This window comes from Paroedura picta, chromosome 7 (assembly GCF_049243985.1).
Source record: "Paroedura picta isolate Pp20150507F chromosome 7, Ppicta_v3.0, whole genome shotgun sequence".
NCBI lineage: Eukaryota > Metazoa > Chordata > Lepidosauria > Squamata > Gekkonidae > Paroedura > Paroedura picta.
Genome location: NC_135375.1, coordinates 81044680 through 81060869, shown reverse-complemented (window position 1 = coordinate 81060869; position 16190 = coordinate 81044680). Strand labels below are relative to the sequence as shown.

Genomic DNA, 16190 nt, shown 5'->3' with positions numbered 1-16190 from the left:
GAATTGGTGCAGATGACATTTCATCCTCTGATTCATCACCAATCGTCCCTGACTGAGATACAACTTCCAGGAGCTTCTTTCATACAAAAAAGCATCTCACTAAAGAGATATAAGTAATCTGTTCTTTTGGCTGGTCTTATGATTCTCATATCCCTGTTCCTTTTCAAAGCTTCCCCCTCCTTCAGTACCTGTCTCCCTCACTCTGATTTTGTGCAATTTAATCTATTTTGCCTTTAGGTTTCATTATTTACTTTTTGCAGGGAGAAGAGGTGAGGGTTCTTTCTGACTTCTCACAACCACAGCAACTCTGCAACTTTACCTCAAGACCCCCTACTTTTTTAGGTACACTGCATCAAAGCTACTGGGTAAGGATATGGGTAAGCATGCACACACATGGTATTATTTTGTAATAAAAAGCACGTGACCCAGCAAGGTAGAAGCATACATGTATGGGAAATGCAAAGAGATCAGTACTAGGACAAAAAGGATAATAAACCAGAATTAAATGCAATGGGATGAACAAGTACTAAAAAGAAAAGAGAAGAAAAAGAATACTAGCAATCCATAAATGAAAACTAAGTTGATATATAAGCTGCTCTCTTGCCCTTAAAGTCCTGTTCTTCAGTTAATATTGCTTTAAGAGTCTCTTTAAACAGGAGAGTGTATTGAACAGCTAGCACAAAATGGAAACCAGTTGCATCAATAAAAACAATGTGACTGATTCTGAATATTTTTCTCATTATGGTCAAAATCCTGAGGTCTTGTGTTCTCACTGAGATTTCTGCACATCCTCACAGCTTTCTTTATATCCTTGAGTCTTTTCTGAACCCAGTACGGCAGTCTAGCTGCACAGGAGGTTAGACAGCATGGAGCCAGACAAGTAATGAGATTTGTTTTCACATTATTTGAGGGCTGGGTGGTGGCAGGGGCACACCAATGGAAATCCTTGTCTGGGGGCCTGAAGATGGTTACTCACAGCTATGGGAGCCAAGGCAGCTGGGGCCCTAGAAATGAAAAGTTGGATTTTGGGCAGTAGAAGTAACTTAAAATAGGAAAGCTAAAATGTTGCAGCAGAATGCTGACTGGAGTGGCCCAGATGGTCCATATCACTCCAGTCTTGGTCCACCTACACTAGCTCCCACTTTATTTCCAGCCATGATCAAGGCACTGGCATTGACCTTTAAGCCCTATATTGTTTGCAACCAGTCTACTCTTTACTGCCTACTCTCCAAGAAGTGTACATGACTATTGTGGCCATCTTCTGTGATCTGCTATGGATGCCCCCCCCCCCAATTAGACAGGTGGAAATCCAAGAGAGAATCTTCTCATTCCTGGCATCAGAACCACAGAACTCCCTTCCCAGGGATATTTGACTGTCCAGGTCCATCACTGTCTTCTTCTAATGGATGAAGATATTTTTGCTTCCTCTGCTGTTCCATTAGTGTTCCCTCCTTCCTGCCTTACATTTTAATCACTGTGTTTTATAATATTTATCTTAGCTTTGGTTTTAATTGGCTGTATGACATATGTTTATAATATTCTGTTTTCATCTGTTAGCCACCCTGGTGGCCCTGACTGTGCAAAAAGGCAGGATACATATATATTTTTAAATAAACAAGTAAGCCACATTCATGTTACATGATGCTGGGGGGAAACTAGAAAAATTCGAGCTCTTAAGTGACTCCCCAAAGGTTGTACTATCTCCTTGTACTGGGGCCAGACTATTTCTGAAAGTATTAATGTGGGGAAGGATTCTGAATGTTGGCTGGCTGGATACATCTCTTTCCCTATAAGCGGGTTTGTTCAGGGGCCAGTAGAAAGAGAAATAGATGTTGTCGTGCAATGCTATGGGCTCAAGCCCAAGACAGGAGCCTATAATGCCTCCGAATTAATCCAGCTATAAATCTACAGTGGCAGCAAGAGGAAAAGAACTGGCTTGAAAAAGATGGGTGGAAGTTAACAGGGAGCAGGAAGAATTATAGATGCTTTAGTTGGCGGCACCAGCTAAAAGTGTGGAAATCTGGTTTTGTTCCTCTCCTTCCTCCCCACCTCCCAAATTTTCAATTGCCTCTAATTAAAAACCATAAACTGTCATGACAGCTGAAACACACTCTTGCATAACTGGCAGCATATTAATCCACTCATTCCGGGAGGAACCCACCAGGCGCTGCTGTTGGGCAGCTTCCGTGGGGCTTTGATGGGCTGCACCCATGTAGCTCTTAAAACACAGAGAGCCACGCAGCCACAAATATGCTTCATTTGCTCATAAAAGTTCAAAGAGTTCTGGAGTTTTTCAGGGCGCTCCTAAATCACAGTGGAGGAAAGAGATCTTAAGTATCGATTTGTGTTTTAATTTCACAGATTTCTCCCCTTTTTTTCTTTTTGGATGATCTTGACCATAGATTAAATACGTCAGCCGCTCAGCCTATAAAACGTAGTAAATGACTCTGAAAATGGAGCCACATTTTCTCTGGGTCCTCATGTGCTAAATTAATCAATGAGGCCATTTGTTTCAACGTGACTGAACAAAGATTACCCACTTCCTCTGAAGAGAAGTTCAGGCCTCCCTGTTTTAAATCATCTGTTATCTCGTCCAGATTCCAGGCTCCTGAGTGACTAGGCACCTCCAGGTCCTGCTTGACAGATGAGGGTACTCTGAACCTCCCCCAAACTAGTTCTGTCTCTAGAAAATTTGACCCAGAAGAATTACCTTTGCCAATTTATTTGCATGAGAAAACCAAACCAAGACACGGATCATTTTATTAGAAAAATGGCTCCTGGTTACTGAAAACCCGCAACCCTATCCATCTCCTTCATCCCCCCCCCCTTTGCAGGCGATGATAGATTAATCTCCATGAATTGACTTGAATGAAAACTGTGACTTGAATGACAAGGTTCTCTTCTAAAACTGAGATTTACATTTATAGCTTTTGGATCCCACTTATTAGGAATATAACAGATTGTAAAGTCTCTTTACAAACCAGAGCACAACAATATGGCGTAAAATGCTAAGTTTCAGAATTCCATGTTAAATTCTCCTTTTGATTGTTGATAGGGGAGCTCCATAACATTACTCCAGTGTTGTGCATTTTACTGAAATTAGAGGGAAATGCTAAACACTTCTTATTGTGTTCGTTTATGGGGAGAACCAGTTGTATTGATTTTCACCAGATACATGACAAAAGTAGGCAGTGGGAGGGGAACATACAATCATGACTTATACGTCATTTTATTCACACTTAATAGCCAGAGGCATTTAGGAATTCGAAATAACAAGAAAACTGAATTTAGCTACATCAATCCTGCAAGTTTTGCTGTAACTATTTAAAAATAAGTTTGCTTTATGACAAGGAAAGGTGACTTTTCCTAATTGCAAGTCAGGACATAGGTCCTAGAAGATCTGGGGTACATTTTACCAAAGATTTATTTTGCCCAAGAGTGTATGAGTGAAAGAAAAATGACCTGTGAAAGAAAAATGATTTTTCAATCAAAAATTGATTGAAAAATCAATCAGAAGGGTTGTGGAATTCACTATTTACTCATTTGAACAATAGCTTTTAATGGCTCGTGGGATCTGGGGTTCCAACTTATCAATTTTTTAAGACTACAAATTATTATTGAATTTTGACACGTGGTGGCACTTGGGATTTTCACCATATGCATGCATACATATACAGGTCTTTGTTTTATACATGTACTAGAAAATAAGCCCGCTGTAATCCAAATACAGCGGGCTCTAGGGAGGCTGTGGAGGTAGAGGTGCCAGCGGGGCCAGAGCACCGAGGCCAGGTGTTGGCCATCTGGGGAGGCGGCAGCGAGTAATCCTGGCCCGCCCCCCGGCCCGTGGCTTACCGGAGTGCGTGTGCAAGGCAGGAAGCGGAGGCAGCCGGGCTGGAGGGCAGGAGAGAGCTGGTTACTGGAGTCTGGAGCCGCTCAGGGCAGCCCGTTGTTGGTGGCGGCCGCGCCCGTGCATCGAGCCGCACCCGGTTCGGATCGGGCCACGCCCGGAAGCCACGCCCGCTGATTGGGCCGCGCCCGGAAGCCACGCCCGCGGATCGGGCCACGCCCGCGGATCGGGCCGCGCGGGCGCGGCCTGCACGGGCGCAGCCCGGCCCTGATTCCCTCTCCCCGCCCTCTCGCAGTAAGTAGCTTCCCGGGCCGCAAGCTTGCGGCCTGGGAAGTTTTTTACTGTGGGGGGGGGGCGGGGAGAGGGAGCTGCGGCCCGGCGCCATGGCCTTCGCGACCCGGCGCTGGGCCGCGGCCCGCAGGTTGGGGACCACTGCTATAGACGGCGAGCCAGGTAATGTTGCTTTTCGGGTTTTTTTTTTTTTTTAATGTCGGTGTCTCCCCGGAGGTTTCCATTGCGGCCATGTGGGCTGGGAGCTTAATGCGAGGCGCGCTAAGGAATGGGGCTTTTCGTCTGTTTTTTTTTTTTTAAGTCGGTGTCTCCCCGGAGGTTTCCTTAGCAGCCATGCGGGCTGGGAGCCCCCAGGCCGGCGGCTTAATGCGAGGCGCGCCAGGGAATGGTGCGTTTCGTTTTTTTTTTTTTTGTATGTCTGTTTCTCCTCGGAAGTTTCCTTAGCGGCCATGTGGGCTGAGAGCCCCCAGGCTGGCGGCTTAATGCGAGGCGCGCTAAGGAATGGGGCTTTTCGTCTGTTGTTTTTTTTTTTATGTTGGTGTTTCCCCGGAGGTTTCTGTTGGGGCCATGCGGGCTGGCCTCTCGGGGCGTCAGGCCGGGGGCTCCCTAGCGGCCGGCCTTTTTTTTTTTTTATGTTGGTGTTTCCCCGGAGGTCTCCTTAGCGGCCATGTGGGCTGGGAGCCCCCAGGCCGGCTGCTTAATGCGAGGCGCGCCAGGGAATGGCGCTTTTCGTCTGTTTATTTTTCTTTTTATGTTGGTGTTTACCCGGAGGTTTCTGTTGTGGCCATGCGGGCTGGCCTCTCGGGGCGTCAGGCCGGCGGCAAAGAAGCAACTGCGAGCCGCGCTGTGCGCGGCTCGCAATTGCACGGGGCTGGGAATCGGAGGGACCAATCGGCAGGCGCGAAGCGCCTGCCGATTGGTCCCTCCGATTGTCTGTCCGGAGGAAGGGTCCAATCCGGACCCTTCCTCATCCCGGACACATCCCGCCTCAGAACGCGCCTGTGGCGCCACGGGCGGTGTTAAGATGGCGCCCGTGGCGCCATGGGCGGTGTTAAGATCTGTCCCCCTTTTTTAGGAAGTCATGTATTATGCGAATTTTACAGTATTCTCTTTGTTTTAAATTGAAATTTATAAGCCACCTTGAGCTACAGGACAACTAGGGTATAAATATTTAAATACCTAAATAAATATACATATGTAAGATGCAAGATAATAGAAACGGGGGTGGAATTTAGAATGAGAAAGTGGCAACACTAAGCCCACAATTTAGGAATAAAATGCAGACAATCCCCCCCCCCCCCAACAGTTGTGGTGGTTGTAATAACAGCACCATCACAAGCCCTTTTTTCCAGGTGTTTCCCACAGCATAGTAAAAGTCACTGCAGTTAACATGGAAAGCTGCTTCTGACAGAAAAAGAGCACTTATGCAACCAGATTCCCACAATGGTCAGTATTCAAAGAGCTACTGCATCACTCAGCTGTGTATGTGAATCAGGTAGCATGCTCCAAAAATTTAACAAACCTTTTCCTAACCAAACATTACAGTCTGTATGCCTTCTCATTCATCTTTCTTCACTTAGCTGCCTAAAAAGAAGGTGGTGGTGGGGTGATTATACAAATTCACGAATTACAGGATTTTATCATTAGTTATGAGACATAGAAGGTAAATAGAACATCTGTGCTCAGAGGCAGCATACAATATACTGGGGGGGGGGGAAACATGAGCATCGCTGCCAACTGATATTTTCATAACTTCTTTGTGGGCTTCCCAGGAGTCACTGCGCTGGCCACATTCAGACACATGGAACTGCTTGACAGAGCCAAACCCTTAATCTCTATATATTTTACCTTAATCTCTCTAGTCCAGTGTTGTTTAGGCAGACAAATAGTGGCTCCCCAAGGATGCTAAGTAGCAGCCTTCGTCCACTCAGCATCTTGAGACTTTTAAAGCGAGATATGGCACTGCTTGAACTGTGGACCTCCAATACACAAAGTCACTGTTATGCACAATCGTGCTCAGCTTGTACTTCATTTTTTGGGGAAATACTTTAATTCATTTAATGTTTGTGACAATGAGTTTGCTTTTTTAATTCTCTCATCCTTAATTGATTTCACCTTTCTGGATGTAACTTTCTATTTATTTTTTCTTAATGTAATATTTAATTTTCAGATCAATTTGAATAAAATGATAAGGGACTGTGTCACCCAGCCATGGGAGCCTCGGTTCCATGTTGCAGACACTTGGAGGAAAGCATCATGGGATTATAGGCTATTCCCATTCTTTTGTGCCCAAAACAGAAGACAAGCAGAAGGGCAGAGAGAGAGAGACAGAGAGAGACACACACAGAGATTTTCAGTGTCCCAAGAAAGGTAGGCGAAAGCATTACAGCAGAGTAAGAGCATACAGTCTGCCACTTAGAATATTAAGAAACATGCACTGGAGTTTCTGCCTCCCCCACCACCAGTACCACCACTGTTAACAGAGCATGGGAAGATGATCGAGAATTCCAGTATGGCTGTATTACAGGGCTTTGTTGGCACCCCCAGAAGTATCAAGAAATGATATAGTAAAGCAAAGGCTCCCAAATATTTTCATTCAATGATTCCCCTTATTCTATATTTTAATTCATTTTCACAGTACATTGTTCTTGTTCTCAATTACATTATAAAAGTTGCAAAAATAAAATAGTTTTTTTTTTAAGGGAGAGCTGCAGGTGGCACTTGGTTGCTTTAGCAACGTCAGGCTTTGTTGTTGTTAGGTGCGAAGTCGTGTCCGACCCACCGCGACCCCATGGACCATGATCCTCCAGGCTAAAGCACCACAAAAAGGCTGAAGAAAGGCAGGGAGAGAGATACGGGAGCTTGTCTGTGACAGAATGGTCTTTGCTCCTTCTCAGTGTCATTTCAATGTGCTCACATGGGCAAATGGAAATGATGGTGTTGCTTATACCAAAGCCAATAAAGTAGCAACTATGCTGGCAGGATTGCTAGGCCATGAAACCTATAACTGTTTGGTGGCGAGAGCTCTTTAACTATGGTGGTTGGACAATATTTACTTATTAGATTTAGATTTAGATTTCTATACTGCCCTTCTATACAGCTCTGGGCGGTTGACATTAAACGTTGTAGAATGGTTACATAGACTATTATAACAATGCAATAAATAACCATCATAACATGACATGACAACCAGAACAGTATTTTAACAGAACAATAACAATGACAATCCCTGGACAGATCAGCTTGTTCAGTCATGGAAGGGCGCTTGAGGGGAGGGGGGGGGACCAGCAGATGTTTTGAGTTGGTTAGCCTCTCACAAATGCCTGGTGGAGGAGCTCCCTTTTGCAGGCCCTGTGGAATTGTGGGAGTATCTCTGTCACTTGCTTTGCCTGCTGGGTCACTGTTCGCCCTCTTCGTTCTACTAATGGAACTGAAAATTGTTCAAAACACGAAGTAGGAATGATCTTTTCTCAACATTACCTACTATTGTGAAATTTTAATCTGCACTGGTTATAAAACCATATTAAATTTATCATGAGTTCATTTTTTATTAGGTAATGTGTGAATATGTATATGTCTTTGCTGGGATATATGTACCCTTGCTTTGATCTGTCAAGCCTCTTCTTATGCTCTTACATTGTGGCTTTTGGATTTCTCTGAGACTCCCTGCCAAACCCGTTTCCCAAACAGCGGAAAGCAAGCACGATCTCACAATCTCCTTTGCTCTTCCTGGACAGGTTTTCATTACTATTAGTATTGAAGTCCAAGCGCATAAAGGATATTTAGTCTGTCATTGAAGTGAACCATTGCTGGACAAATGTAAACAAGAAAGTTAATCTGTTATGAGCTTTCATTTGCCAATGACTGGAAGCCTGTCAACCGTGCCTTGGCGAGAACTGGGGGGGGGGGGAGGAGAGCTTGACCCAAAAAGATGTTGACTGAGTGTTGAGCCCACAATCCAATAAATTACTTAAAGGAATGCTCGGTTTTAAGCACACGACTAATCCCATTGATTTAAATGAGAGCCTCCATAGTAATAGCGCTTCTCTATCTGGCACTATCAATTCAAGTTCATTGTCTGGTGCTCAGCAACCCATTCCAAGACAGATGGATTGGAGAAGATTCACAGGAGAAGAGGAAGAGCAAAACCCCACTTTAGTATAATTAGCTCAAGGGAAACCAAAGGTTAAGGCATTGAATTCAGAGAGTTTTCAACAATGTAAAGCATTGCCAGGAGGTGGAGAGAACACAACTGTTTCCCGATGCTGGCGGGGGAGGAAAAAATGGAAATGGAGGTAGACATGAAGATAGGAGGTTAAAAAGTAATCGTTGATTTTTGTACAGTCCTATCCAAAAATTTCAGCCACAGAAACTCTAAATGGTACAAGTGAACAAAATTCTATGAAGTCTAGTATGCTGACTTCGGGATTTTTCATTTCGTAAACATCCCATCAAAATGAACTCCTGCTTATTTTTAAAAACAACACCCGGAGAAGTTGGAAAATGGAGCTGCTTACAGTGACTGCTTCACCTGAATATTTGGTAAGGTCAGTCGGCTTTAGTACCTGGAGCCTACTAGAATGAGATTAGAAGTCTCAAGATAGGATATCCCAACTCCAACCCCAGTAGCCTCTAATTTCCTTGATCACCTTGTCCTTTGTCTTCCCCACTTGCTCACTCGCCATTCTCCCTTTTTTCCTGTGGCTATTGGAGAGGGATTTTGATATCACCCCAAAGTACTACTCCAACTGGATTGTTAGGAGAGTGGTGGTGTTTCCTGGAAAAATCTGAAGGCCAACAAGGAACAAGTATAGTGAAGCCTTCATCTATCCTGCCCTGGTCCTGAATGGTGATGACTCATCCTTGCTGCTGCCCTTCTAGTTGCCCATGCAGGACAGGATGAAAAAAGCCTCTACTGCAGTACTGCAACTTGCTAAGGTGGGACTAAGGTGGGGCGCTGCCTACTTGGGGCAGCTAAATGGTTTGAACTAGTGCCTGGGATGGGGTAATACTTAGAGACACTTTCTAACTGCATGAGCAAGCAGGGATAGCCCTTATAGCAAAAAAACAAAACAAAACAAAACAACAACAAGCAAAAACAACTCACACAAAAGGATCAAAACTCAGACAAAATACGATCTACCCTTTGGTCCAATCTCACTCTGAAATTTTCTAACAAGCCTCACAAAGAAGAAACTAAACTCCTGATACGTGGAATTAAATCATGTGGTCTGACTTTTAAAGCCCCCCCCCCTAAAAAAAAACACCAAGCTGATTTGGGTAGATGGTTCTCTCACACAACTCCCTTGAAACAAAATTTTCATAAAAACACTAAGGAAGAGTGCATGCACTTGAAAGCTCATATATCTTGTATAAGTAAACTCTTATTTTGTTGCATAGAAACAGGAAAGGATGTCCGTATTGTAAACCAAACCCATTTTAACTGTCACTGTTTATTATCTCCACTTATATATCTCCTTTTTCTTCAATAGGAACCCAAAACAGTTTACATCACTCTCCTTTCCTCCATTTCATCCTCACAATAACAATAGCTATGGATATGTGGCTGGCCAAAGTCTCTTGTAAAGTTCCATGGCAGAGGATTCAAACCTGGGTTTCCCAGATTATACTCTGACACTCTAACCACCACATCACACTGGGCTGCCTTTCTAGGAAATGCTAACTCTATGATGGGGCTAACAGAACATTTGCAATCTCCTATCATTCACATTCACATATGTAGGGTCTATAAGAAAGGGGCAAATCATCTCAACCCACAGTCTGAGGACCCAATTCCATCTATCAAATGTCGTCTCACAGATCTCAGTTTTCCTTAGGCCATACAGGGAAAGGGCAGGGCGTTTAATCTTTCCATCTCCATGGTTTTACTATTCAGAAATGAATTATCTGCTATGCTATTAGCTTTTGCACTCTCAAAATGTTAATAATAGATTGCAGGACCTGGTTTTGAATAACAAAATGAAATGGATAGCAAATCCAATGGTTTGCTCCTTTCCTAAAATGGCCCTGAGGCAAACTGAGGCTACATGAAATTTACATTTTATGGATGGAATGAAATGAAATGTGTGTTTGTTTGTTGCACAGAGCTAAAAATTCATTTGCCTGCAATTGTTGGCTCCATTAGGTGGTGGAAGATATTATGACCGGGTTTGTGTGTGTGTGGGGTGTGCCTGAAGAAAGCATGCCCTGGCCCTTCAAGCAGCAAACTTGATGTAAGACTTGCCAGAACTTCATCCAAGACTGTGAACTCTTCATGTTTGACTGGCCCTGGCATGGCTGGCCTAGCTCAAAGAGACAGCCCACCTGCTATTCTGAGCTGCAGGAGGTGCACAGAGTGTAGGAGGGAGATACAAACAAGCAAGCCCACAGGAATTCTGGCTGAGGTTGAGGAAGGCTCTGACAGGTTGGAACAGAGGCCTAAGCTCAGGTTGTAGGCGGAGGCTGCCAAGCCCTCTCCTATTTTCCTGGCATTTATTTGATCCCGGAGCTTAAAATACCCAGTGGGTGTAAGGCTTCCAACATGTATGTCAGTTCTTGTTCTCTTGCTTGGCTCCTGTTTGTGCTTAATTTTGTGACAGCCTAGAACATGGATAATTTTGTGATGGTCACTGAGAACTTGTTACCTGCTAATGTGACAGCAATGGAAACAGAGTCAGATCCCAATGCATTAGTGGCATTGCAGGTGTAGAAGCCAACATCAGCTTCAACTGGCTCCAGGATCTGCAAGGAGTCATCTGGCTGAAGAAGAATCCTGCAGGAACATGTAAATATGTTGATCAAAGATTGGTTATCAAGCGTTCTATTACTCAGCACTTTTATACTGGGCCACTAGAAGAAAAAAGTACCACTAGAGAGCATCCAAATCCAAAACTCATAAATAAATATGTAAAGAAGAACAGGTTCCATGCATTCTTGGTTGGTAAATTCTGTCTGATTAAATAAGGTTAAAGAGTTCGACATTCATAGTTCCCCAAGGTACTGATTTAAACAATACAAGCCTACACAGTGTGCATTGACATCCTATTTCCTACCTAGACACTACAGTGTACAAGCCTTAAAATACTACCTGGGTTATCAGGTAGAAAGAAGTGTAATAGAGACACTTGCTCACTCCCTTGCAGTTTACCATCAGAGTAAGCTAAATAGCCCTGAATAGCCTTGAAGCCAACACTACCCAATATCTCCCTTATATATTCTATGGTCTCATAATACGCTCTAACTACAGAGTCTCTGTAAACAACCTTATTATTCACAGTCCCTTGAGCATCTGCAAAGTCCTAAAAGACCCATCACTGCCCAATGTCACAGAGCCTTGCCACATGCGACATTGGGGGCCCATGTTCAGTTCTCTAGATAGGCAACTGACAATACAGCTTGAAGGAAATCGGTTAGAGGCACAAGCTTAAAGACTCAGATGAAAGACTCCTGCTATAGCTCGAGACCACAAAATCCAGCAACGTGTCGGTGCATGCAGCCCAAGCCATCTTGGCTTCCCATCCTCTGATACTGGGATAATAACCCTCACCTCCCTTTCAGAATTGCTGGAATGATTGCAATATGATAGCATGCATGAGTGCTAAGTGTTATTACTATTATCTTGCAAATCAGTAAGAGACACAACTCTCGCCCGGCCCTCACTGCATTTCAGGCAACTCTTGTGTTGGGCTGCTCCAACAGACAGAGATATGCATCTCTGGACTTCTTCCCAGGCCATTCCTGTGCACATTGTTTCACAGAGAAAATAGGAAACAAGTTGCCAGTTTTGGAATTGGCCCTGTAGCTGTCCCTTGAACAGCAGAATGATATGCAGCAATTAGCAGGTGATTAGGCTTAGCTGTTCCCATAAGTTTTACCTGCTGAAGTTTCAAATCTCTTATTAAAGAGCCTGGAGCAGGCCAGATGAATTTTATTCCCATGGCCAACTGGCAATTCTAGTGCGAAAAATGCCGCATTGGAACAGGGCTCTCAGGCAACATCGCAAACAGCTGGGAACCATCTATTGCCCACTAACTGGACTAAATTATTATTATATATTAAAAATCCATAGTAGTTTTTAAAAAAAGTCTTATTAGTTCCAGCAAAACGTCCTGTTTAAATTCTAGGAAGTATCTGTCAGACAAGTGCCATTTGCAAAACAAGAGACAGCTTCTCCAATGATCACGTATATTTTGCAAGCCAGCACAAACTGCAAGCCTGCAGGGGAAGGGAATAGGCCCAAACAGCTCTAGAGGTGGGGGCCTTGGTGTGTGTGAAGTGCCACCAAGTCACAGCAGATTTATGGTGGGGAGTGTCAAGCCAAAAAAACAAACAGAGGTGGTTTGTCATTGCCTATCTCTGCACAGCAAACCAGGACATCCTTGGTGGTCTCCCATTCAAACCAGGGCTGATCTTGTTTTGCTTCCAAAATCCGAGGAGATCACATTAGCCTGGGCCATCCTGGTCAGGGCAGGGGCCTTTAGGTCCTCAGGCTCACGGCTTATGGGGCAGGGCATGTACGATAAGTACACATTTGATACCATGTCTACATCAGTCCTTGGGCCAACCAGACAAGGCAGCAGATTAGACCCAACAGACACCGCCTCTTGCCTATCACATGGTGTCTGTAACAGATAAGTGTGTAGGGGCGTGTGTGTGTATAGATATATTCTGGCCTCTGGAAGACTTTGAGTGGCCCTAATCCAGTCACTTGTTTAGCATGTTGGCTTCCACTAGAAATATTTGAATCAGCCTTCATTCATTCGCTGGTCAAATTAATTACAAAAGCCTAAGGGCAAGTTAGCTTTTTTTCTCACATGAAAACTTCAGCAGCTGTTTTACATAAACTCTTTTGCCAGGATGGTGATAGAAACAGAAAGTGGGGAAGCGATTGGGGGGGGGGGGAGCCAACAACAGAGGATGAGAGAGATGGAATGAGAAAGTCCATCCAAGTGCAATCAAAACCTAGTCACTTACTCTGAAGTGATGAGATTTCCCTCCCCCCCCCCAATGAAAACTGCTGCCTCATGACCCACGAATTCAGGAGTATTTGATCTCTCTCACAGCACACCATGGGTGGCAGCACACTAAAAGAAACCAGATTAAGGCCACCCATTGAATACTTCAGGGAGGGGATAAAAGGGGGTGGAAGCAAACCAGAGGGGGGGGGATGCATTCTACCACCAGCAATGTTGACCTTCACGTTGCTCGGCAAAAACGTGCAAGACAAAAATGACACTCTTCAGAACAGCTCCTTAACTCCAGCCAGACCCACGGGGAGTCCTGGCTTCTTCGTAGGGAAAAAATAACCAAGAAAGCCATTGATTCAATATGGGTAACCTTCAAGACTGCCTGCACCCTTCACTAGCTGTGCTTGCAACAAAACCAGTCCAATGTTTTAAAATAAAAATGACATAGAAGAAATTATTTCAAACTGAATTTTAAATTTGTTAGGGCCATTTCATATAGACGATCCTTTAAAAAAAGATGTGTAGTTTGGATGTACAACGGATGCAGCACAGGTTTCAGGCAGGGCCGGACGCCACTCCTTTCTTTCTATTCCCAAAGGCACTGTTTCTTCAAAATGAACTGATACAAATTAAATAAGAAGCTCCTTAATACTCTGAGCAGTACAGCAGGCCAGAAACCATGGCTACTTTGGTATTTTTTGGATCCAATCAGTGGTGACACAGAGCCAAATTATGCAAATTATCAGAGCCATCTTGGCATAGTGGTTGAGAGTGGCGACTTCTAATCCGGCAAGCTATGTTTGATTCCCTGCTCCTCCATGTGCAGCCAGCTGGGTGACCTTGGTCTTGTCACAGCCCCAGTAGTGCTGTTCTCACAGAGCAGACCTGTCGGGGCTCCATCAGTCCCACCTACCTCACAGGGTACCTGTTGCGGGGAGAGGAAGGGAAGGCGATTGTAAGCCGCTTGAGACTCCTTCGGGTAGTGAAAAGCGGGGGTATAAAAACCAACTCTTCTTCTTCTTCAACAATACATTTTTTAACAAGCCTGCCCTGTAGCCACACAGCAGCAGGTGCCCAGAACTACATCATGGGGGTGGGCGAGGAGGAAGGGAGGCACTCTTGGCCTTTTTCCCCATGCCATTTTCCTGAGCCAAAACAGTTATTTGATCCAAAGTTATAGAAGACCCCTCCCCCCATATACACAGATCCTCCTTTCTGAAAAAACTTATGTGAAGTTTGCCCTACAGCAAAAGGTATCAGCTGATGCCAGTATCACCTTCTCTCATGTCACTGCCCAGAGTTGCTTCTTCATTTCCAAGGTGTCTTTAAGCACAGTGGGGCATCTCGAGTAAGTTTTACATAGATTTGTTATGATGGATGGAAGGTTAGCTGTCCTGGCTCCCAGGCAGGGGTATGGGGCTAATGCATAGGAGGGAGCAGCAGTATGAAGCTAGCAAGGTAGGAATCCTGGGGGCTGCTCCCCAGGCCACCAAGACTCACTGCCTGAGGCTATCCTCTCACTTCATGCATGTCTCACACACTTAAATTGACCTTCCATTCCCACAACCCTCATTTATTATATTCAGCAACGATGTTCACAATGGATTGCTCAAGTAAGATAGCTGGTAAATGGGTATGTTTCTCAAGATTAGTATTGTCTCAGATTGAGGCCATTCATATCACCTATGACCCGATCCCTTTAACTGAAGACACCAGGGACTGTCTGCTGCTTTGCTCTGCTCTGCTGCTAGCCACGATACCACCCCATAGTGGCTGGCTGCACCACTGATTTCCATGCACCCAGGGCATTTTGCCCAGTAGAACGTTACATTCACCTGAATGCATGTTGACTTCCTAGGTTATGTGCAATAACCTTGTGGAGTACAGGGCCAGTGGGCATGGCTCCAACTTCCCTTCCAAATTCCCATTAATATCAAGAGTGAACCTTAGCATAGTGTTATGCAATATGACAAATGAACTTCTGTAGGCAGGGAAGCCTTTACCTATTAGCAGATCCTGTTCTTAGGAGGTAGACAGCAGTATTCTGTCAGAATTATAATCCTTTGTAAGATTCAACTTGATTAACTGTTATAGTCATAAAGCACAGCTATTTGCTCAAAGCAGAAGCGGAGATGTCCCTAAAGCATGCTTGTTTATGAGGAGGAAACAATATAACATTTTCTTGCATGTGATATCCTGCATAATTGTTTGTGGACTTTCTGCAACCCTAATTCCTTTTAGAAGCACAGCACAAAGAATACAGTAGTTTCAAACGGGATCGTTCTTTTCTCTTAAAAACCCCACAAAACCACTTGATGTGCACTTTTCCTACAGGATGGAACTCCTGGCAATGCAAATCAGTGTAAGCAACTTTCTGCAAGCCAGGAAGATATTTTTACAGGACGATGTCCAGCAAAATATACACCATAAGCCTTGTCTTGATTAAGACGACATGTGCTTTCCATAACAAATGCATTCTTGTTCTCACATTGGAAATTTCCTCCCCCCCCCCCCATCTTCTTTAACATTTTCTTTTTGTGGTCAAAAATATAATATTCTACCTGCCAGGAAAAAATAATTAAAGAAAGGGCTATTTAAAATGACATTGCTATAATGCTAGTCAATGACAGAAGTGGTTGCATTTGGAGAACTTTTTAACCACGGAAGAGGGAAATCTGCAAGCGAGCTAACGGCATCTCTAAACCACAGTGACAAACGGCACCTTGGATAAATCAAGGGCTCACTAGATGTTCCGCAAAAACAGTCATTTGAAATTAATTTTAGCCCTGAGAGCTGACTCTTGTGTGCCTTCTCATTTCCTTGGTTGACCCCAGTGACCGGACTTGGATGTTTAACCTTGGGCCCATCATTTACACAGAGGAAACGTGTGCTGGCAGCACTTTCTTGGACTTCTGCCTTGTGAGCACGTCAGCGGGAGAGAGCAGAGGCCTCCGAGCACCAGGGCAGGCAGCCTTAAGCCGCTCGCTCATTCAGCACCAGCCAGGCAACCCTCTGCAGCACAGCAAATTGATGATAGCCGACTCGGTAGGTAGGGTACAGGACCCTTTATACACAAATAAACATTG

General features: G+C 44.4%; 1 protein-coding gene across 3 annotated transcripts in view; it reads right to left on the bottom strand.

Annotated features, from left to right (window-relative positions):
* ADAMTSL1 (ADAMTS like 1) overlaps window positions 1-16190 on the bottom strand; it is a 555547-nt gene that overhangs the window by 46221 nt on the left and 493136 nt on the right. For all 3 annotated transcript variants that reach the window (XM_077345150.1, XM_077345149.1, XM_077345151.1), the window contains one exon: window positions 10783-10910. In XM_077345150.1, coding sequence (XP_077201265.1) covers window positions 10783-10910 — 128 coding nt within the window. The remainder of the gene's footprint in view (window positions 1-10782; window positions 10911-16190) is intronic.